A 7,542-nucleotide genomic window follows, 5' to 3' on the forward strand; every position below is an offset into this window, starting at 1 on the left:
ATTTTTTTCTCTTTTTTTAATTTTTTCTCTCTCTTCTTGTTGTTCCTTTTTTTTTTTTACAAAATATAAACTTATGAGTCAAGTTTTATATTTAAAAATTTTGAAATCATAGTTTAAAATTCTAAATCATATCTTTTTGGATGATTTGGGGTTTTATATTATGAGATAAAATGCATGTCTACACGCTAATTTCACCACGATTTCAAATCGCATGTCCAAACGCCTACTTATTTAATTTTAAATATTTTTTTATTTTTACTTTATTTTTTACTCTCTCTCTTCTTGTTGTTCCTTTTGTCTTTTTCTCCTCTTTCTATTCCCTCTTTTCCCATCCATCTCTATCTCTCTCCCCTCTTTGTCTTTAAATTTTACTTTCTTTGTATATTTTTTCTCTCCCTCTTTCTTCTCCTTGTTTTAGCACCCTTTTGTCTCACTACTGCTCTATTTTTTTCCTCTGTTCTTGTTTCACAAAACTGTCTTTTCTTCTTTTCTGATTCAAACACATAAACTAGGAATAAAAAAAATCACTATATATATATATTACATATTACATAATACCCTTTAGCCAATAAACAGTAAAAGTGGGAATTATGAAAGATAAAACACTGATCTTTTTCAAGATTTGTCCAAAGATTTGATATATTTCTTCTTCTTTTTTTTGAGTAACAAGAATCATCATGGCTGGAAGTAATGAAATTAATGCTAATGAATCTAAGGTACCCCTTTTTATAAACTTTGTTAGTATAATTTGTTAGATTTTAGCTAATCAAGGGATCATTTTGCTTGTTAATCTATGGTTTTTGTAATTTATTCTAGTGGTTTGACTTTAGGTGTATAAGAAAAATTGAGTTTAACATTTTTTTTTTTTTTTGGTATACTGTCTTAATCTTTATGGAACTTTTGGTAGTATTATTTTGTTAGTTTTGATAGTACTATGTTAATTTGCTGGTTAGTTTCATGGTTTTGTAATTTATTGTAGAGGTTTGACTTTATGTGTCTTATGAAAGATGAATCTTTTACCATTAACTTTTGGATTTGACCTCTGTTTATGCATATGTTTTGCTATAATCTAAGAAAAAAATGAGTTTTTTAAGAATCCATTTTGTTAGTATGTGCTAATCAAGGGATCATTTTGCTTGTTAATCCATGGTTTATAATAAAAAAAATGAGTTTTTTTTTTTTTTTTTAAGAACACAAAATCTAATTAAGGGCAAAGGTTGAATCTTTTACCATTAATTTCAAGATTTGAACTTTGCTTATGTATGTGGTTTGTCTTAATCTTATATAGGGCTTTGACTTTTAGGTGTCTAAGAAAAAATCAGTTTCTTGAGAATTCAATGATACTAAGAGCCCGTTTGGATTAGCGGAAAAAAAGTGATTTTTAAGCATAAGTGCTTAAAGTATTTTTTAAGTGCTGAGAATTATTTTATAAATAAGCAGTTACGTGTTTAGATAAAAGTGCTTAAAGGGTTTTTAAAGTAAGGGTAATATTGGAATTAATAGAAAATATAAGAGATAAAAGGGTAAAGTTGTTAGTCAAAAAATGATTTTTAAAAAAAAAATAAGTTGGGGTTGAGCAACTTTTTGGTTTTGGCTTATTTTAAGACTTTTTAACTTAATTTAAAAATTTGCTTTTATTTTTTAAACACCCAAATAAGTTAAAAATGGCTTATAAGCTGGTTTGACCAACTTAAAAGCCAATCCAAACGGGCTCTAGATTTAGAGAGTTTTGACTTTCTTTGTGAGTTTGTTTTTTTTCTTTGAGAACCCAAAATTTGACATGGGATAAAGGCTGAATCTTTACCATTAATTTTAGGATTTGATACTTGTTTATGTATATGATATATTCTGTATAAACTGAGTTTTGGTGAACCCAAAATCTGATTCAGGTAAAAGGATGAATCATTTACCATTTACTTAGGACATGAGCTATGCTTATATGTATGCTTTGCAACTGATTTTTCTCAAAAGTTCCATAATCTATTATAGGTGTTGTGTGTGTAACAAATTTAGATTTTTTTTTTTAACTATTTCTATCAAATCTAACAGATATAGTTAATTAAATATTTGACAGAGACTAAACCACCAAACGGTGCATACTTAAGGGATTATTTTGAACCTACCCTCAAACATAAGGGACCATTTTTGTCATTCTCAAGAGTTTGGACAAAGGATGAATCTTTACTAGTACTAATTTTATGATATGAGCTCTGTGAATTGTGTATGTTTGGTCAGACATGTGTTTCTTTGCTATGTTTATACTGTCTCCTTTGTGAAATCTTTTTTCTTTTCCATTTACTGCTTTCTTTGGGTAGTACAAAAAATCCACAGATATTTCCTTTGTGGGCAATAACTATTTCTGGATTATCATAAGTTTCATTTTGGCTACCGTAAAAAAAAAATGGAATTAGCTACGAACTTCGTCACTAATCCGTCGATAAATTGCTTGTAGCTAACAGAATTTTTTGATAATCCGTTGCTAATGCGTAGCTAAATAGGATTAGCGACGGATGTTGCTAATTAGCTACAAAATTTGTCCATCGCTAATTCTTGTTTTTTTAGTAGTGTGTACAGTTCATTCTATTAGTAGATCTTCTGTAGTAACTATGCTTATATCTCTTTTTGCAGAGGGTGGTTCCGCTTAATACATGGATCCTCATATCCAATTTCAAGCTTTCATACAACATGCTTCGTCGGCCTGATGGAACGTTTGATCGTGATTTAGCTGAGTTCCTAGACCGGAAGGTGCCTACAAACTCGATTCCTGTCGATGGGGTATATTCTTTTGATGTGGTATTTGATCGGGTGACGAGCCTTCTTAATCGAGTCTATCGATCTGCTCCTGCGAACGAGGCTGATTGGGGCAAAATAGAGCTCGAGAAACCTTTGAGTACCACCGAAATTGTTCCTGTTATAATTTATTTCCATGGCGGAAGTTTTACTCATTCCTCGGCCAATAGTGCTATTTACGATACATTTTGCCGTCGCCTTGTTAAGATTTGTAAGGCTGTTGTTGTTTCTGTGAACTATCGACGATCGCCAGAACATCGGTATCCGTGTGCGTACGATGACGGATGGGCTGCTCTAAAATGGGTAAAATCGAGGACGTGGCTTCAAAGTGGGAAGGACTCGAAAGTTCACGTCTACTTGGCTGGTGATAGTTCGGGTGGTAATATTGCTCACCACGTTGCGGTAAAGGCTGCTGAAGCAGATGTCGAAGTATTAGGTAATGTTATGGTCAAACCTCTCAATAATTGTGTCGTTTGCCCAGATATTTTTTTGGCTGCTATACCGAGTGTGTTTTATAGAGAACATATAATATATAACATAATATGAAAGTAGGCTCTGAAGAAAATTTGGTTGTTATAGTGAAATATTGTTATAGAGGATTGTTGTTATAGAGAGGTCTGACTGAATGAAGAGACTTTGGTTATAGACATCTTTTTCGTTTCACATAGGTACCATGATGTAGAAATTTAATCTTGCTCACTGTAGGTAATATCCATCTTCATCCGATGTTCGGTGGGCAAAAGAGGACGGAATCTGAGAAGAGATTGGACGGGAAATACTTTGTAACGGTTCAAGACAGGGATTGGTATTGGAGGGCGTATTTACCGGAAGGGGAAGATAGAGATCATCCGGCGTGTAATATATTTGGCCCTAGGAGTAGAAGCCTCGAAGGGGTAAAGTTTCCGAAGAGCTTAGTCGTTGTGGCTGGTTTGGATCTTAGTCAAGATTGGCAATTGGCATATGTCGATGGTTTGAAGAAATCGGGGCAAGAGGTAAAGCTTTTGTATTTAAAGCAAGCAACAATCGGTTTCTACTTCTTGCCTAACAACGATCATTTTCCGTGCCTCATGGAGGAGATAACGAGCTTCATCCATTCTAACTGTTCATAGATTTTAGTTAACTTCAGCTATACATAACAGAAGCTTTGACATGTCACTCGGGTTTTTCTTTTCGTTCTCTGTAGTGAATAGAATGGTGTGTAGTCATATGATGTAGAATTACTTCAATCTTACTCGTCAACTTTTTCCTTGTGGTAATACGAGTGATCTTCTCGATATAAAGCCGATTTAACGTGTTTTCTGAGGAAGTTAGCTCTCTTGGTGCCTGAAATTGTAACTTCTGGAATTGTAATTTTCAGAACATGATGTTGTAAACTTACTTTGTATGTTGTGTTTGAGAAATATATATGTAAAGATTTTGTTTGATCATTTTCTTCCAAGTACTGAACTCTGTTCTCTTTGCATTTTGCTATTCTTTTTTTTCCTCTAGTTATGAGCCATAATTTGATCTGCTCCCTACTCTCACTATTAATATTATTGGTTGGAGTTCATCAGCTTCAAAGGATGTCACGGTCAATCTCTCTATAATGACGTCGTTTGTTCGGCTGCTTTTTAGCTGCTATAGCAAGATATTGTTAGAGAATATAATATATGTCATAATATGAAGGTGGTTTCAAAAAATGTTGGGCTGTTATAGTGAAATGTTATCATTGAAGATATTGTTATAGAGAGGTTTGACCGTTTAAGAAACTTTAATTACACAGATCTTTTTCTTTTCACATAATTAACTGAAAGTTAAAAGTCATAATCTTGCTCAAAGTAGTTGAAATTGTGACTTCTAGATCATTGAGTTGTTTCTAGGGATAGCAGCGGAAAAAACTTATTTGCACTCCGTATTTATATTATATTAAATATATACAAATTCAACGTACGCAAAATTCGTTGCATATGCATTTTTATCATTTAATCACGATTAAGTGATATATTTATAAATTTTGATGGATAAAGTTATTTGATATATGTACTCGTGAGAAGTATTAGTATCCCAAAAAGTTAATAGAGGTGCATGCAAATTGGCTTAGATATCATGATTATCTTTAAAAAAATGGTACTCGCTCTATCTCAATTTATGTGTGATACACTTTTTTCTTTAGTTTGTCTCAAAAAGAATGATATATTTTTATACTTAGACCTAATTTAACTTAAAATTTCGCCTCTTAATCTTAATGAAATGATTTACGTACCACATAAAAATTAATAGCTTATTTTAGACCACAAGTTTCAAAAGTCTTATTTTTTTTTTAACTTTATTATCTAGTTAAACTATATCACTTAAATTTAGACAGAGGAGTAGTATTTTTTGCATTTATGGAAAGAAGACCGACAAGTTTTGGTGCTAACCATCTTTCAATAGGTATAAACAATCTTCATTAAAACCAGAAAAGGCAGTCCATACAAAAACATTGGCTATTGATTGGACATCTATGGATTTTATAGAAAAGGCCACGAATCAATGTCTACATCTTACACTATCTTTTATATCATCCACAAAAAGTTGTCTCCAAATTCAACTTATTCAGCTGAGTGGATTTATTACTGTTATAGAACGCTGATATTTTTCCTTTTAATTTTTTTTTTTACTTTTTTTGCTAAAATTTTTTATTATTTGTATCCCACTATGGATTTTAAGTTCCTTATATTGCAGCTTAAAGGTGACAGCCAACAATTGGGTTTCCCTTTATCCTATAAGAATATTAAAATAAATCATATTTATAATGTTAGCCTAACATAATTTGACTCAATGTAATAGTTGATGTACGTATAAATTAGTTCAACTGATATCGTTATACAAAAAGTATCATTACCCCTTGCACCTCGACAAGATACTCTTTTCATTGTAGTAATACGTGGAAATAGCCGAGGTGCGATCCTTTTATACGTGACAATATTTAATTATTAGTTTATTTTGAAGAAATATTTAAAAATAATTTAACTTTAAGTCCTTACTTTACTTTACCCTTAAGGATATGTTTTTATACCCACAAGAAAATCATGGCATATCTATAATAACAAGTTTTGATTTTTTCTTCTGTTTTTAAACTTCGTACTTAATCAGACCATACCATGCATATAAATTAAAATGGAAGGAACAGATGTAATTATATAGATATAAATTCTTTAGATGATTTGACTACATATATAGAGGTCAAACTAGATGTAGGTATACTCACTATTCCATGCTTGTATATGTTCCACTTAACTCGCAAAGTTGTTTCCTATCTTAATTTGTTTGATGCTAATTGACAGAACACAAAGTTTAAGATAAGAAAAGGAATTGTTTAGATGTACATAGCATAATGTCATAAAGTACCATGGATAACATTCTTGTGAAATTCATAACTAATGGCAAAGGACGGAGCTAGAATTTTATTTACAGGCTCGATAAAGTTTAATAACTTTGATTAAAACTTGATATTTATATATAAAAATTTATTTAATACGTATAAATAAGTTGTTCAAAACTCAATAAGTTTCAAAATAAGTTGAGAGGAGGTGGAATTTGAAGGAAAAAAACTTACCAAACATACGGTGTTTACATCAAATATCATTCACATATCATGAATTCATGATTATATGATAAGTCAAAAATGAAAATAGATGGAGAAGTAACTAGTACCTTCTCGATCTCAATTTATGTGGCATCTCAAAAATGAAAATAGATGGAGAAGTAACTAGTATCTTCTTGGTCTCAATTTATGTGGCATCTCAAAAATGAAAATAGATGGAGAAGTAACTAGTACCTTCTCGGTCTCAATTTATGTGACATCTTTCGGATTTCAATATTCAAATAAGTCATTCTTTGACCGTAAGTTTTTCATATATCTTTTAAATATTTCAAACTATCAATTATCGTGACTTATGCAATATTTCCTCCATCTCAAATTATCTTTCGCTTTTTTGTCTTACATGTCCCTTAAAAAATATTAATTAGGAGGAGTACTTGACTAATTTTATCCTTATTTATGTTTAAGTTATAATCTCTGTTCATTAACAATTTACTCTATTATGTGTCATCTCCATTAATGACAAAATTCTACTAAGAGTAAAATGGAAAAAAATAATTAATTGTGCCAAACGATAATTTGAGACAACTATGTTTAGTAATCACGACCGATAATTTGAGACGGAGGATATAGCAATGCAATTTCCTTTTTGGCAATTTTGGGGTCAATTCGCCATCAACAAAGAAGACACAGTTCTCATTTTAAATAGGAAATTGGCAAATAGAGGCATATATTAGATATTAAAGAACACAAAAACAATAAAAATTGGTACCTTGGTGATTTTGACTATAAATCGCAATTTCAAATGCGATTTATGATGTAATTCGCTTATAAAGCCTCCGCCTCACTTTAACCAACATTTTAATAATTTTTTAGATGCAAAATAAAAAGAAAAGGAGATGATATTTGTTCTATTTTTCGGCTCTTATATTTTTAATTTTTAATCTTCGACAATAATAAACTTACAATAATTCTCACGCTAAGTCAAGTTGATTAGCAACAATAACAATATACCAAGTGTAATCTCATAAGTGGACTTTGGGGAGAATGTACTATATTAGGTAATAGATAAAAGAATATTGACATTGGCTCGTATAACAATGTCACTTTTTTTAATATTTTTTTTATTACACATGGGGAAGGGGAAGGGGAAATGGTAAAAAGTATTACAATGTGAATTCGAACGCTGC

At 31.1% G+C, this 7,542-nt stretch overlaps 1 protein-coding gene across 1 annotated transcript; it reads left to right on the plus strand.

Annotated features, from left to right (window-relative positions):
- The first annotated feature begins 394 nt into the window (after positions 1 to 394).
- LOC132050664 (gibberellin receptor GID1B-like) lies at positions 395 to 4,217 on the plus strand. Its single transcript, XM_059442030.1, has 3 exons — positions 395 to 716; positions 2,629 to 3,226; positions 3,496 to 4,217. Exons 1-3 carry the CDS (start codon positions 678 to 680, stop codon positions 3,897 to 3,899), a joined length of 1,041 nt encoding a protein of 346 aa, XP_059298013.1. The 5' UTR covers positions 395 to 677; the 3' UTR covers positions 3,900 to 4,217.
- Positions 4,218 to 7,542: the final 3,325 nt, after the last annotated feature.

Source organism: Lycium ferocissimum, chromosome 3 (genome assembly GCF_029784015.1).
Source record: "Lycium ferocissimum isolate CSIRO_LF1 chromosome 3, AGI_CSIRO_Lferr_CH_V1, whole genome shotgun sequence".
In the NCBI taxonomy this organism is placed as follows: Eukaryota; Viridiplantae; Streptophyta; class Magnoliopsida; order Solanales; family Solanaceae; genus Lycium; species Lycium ferocissimum.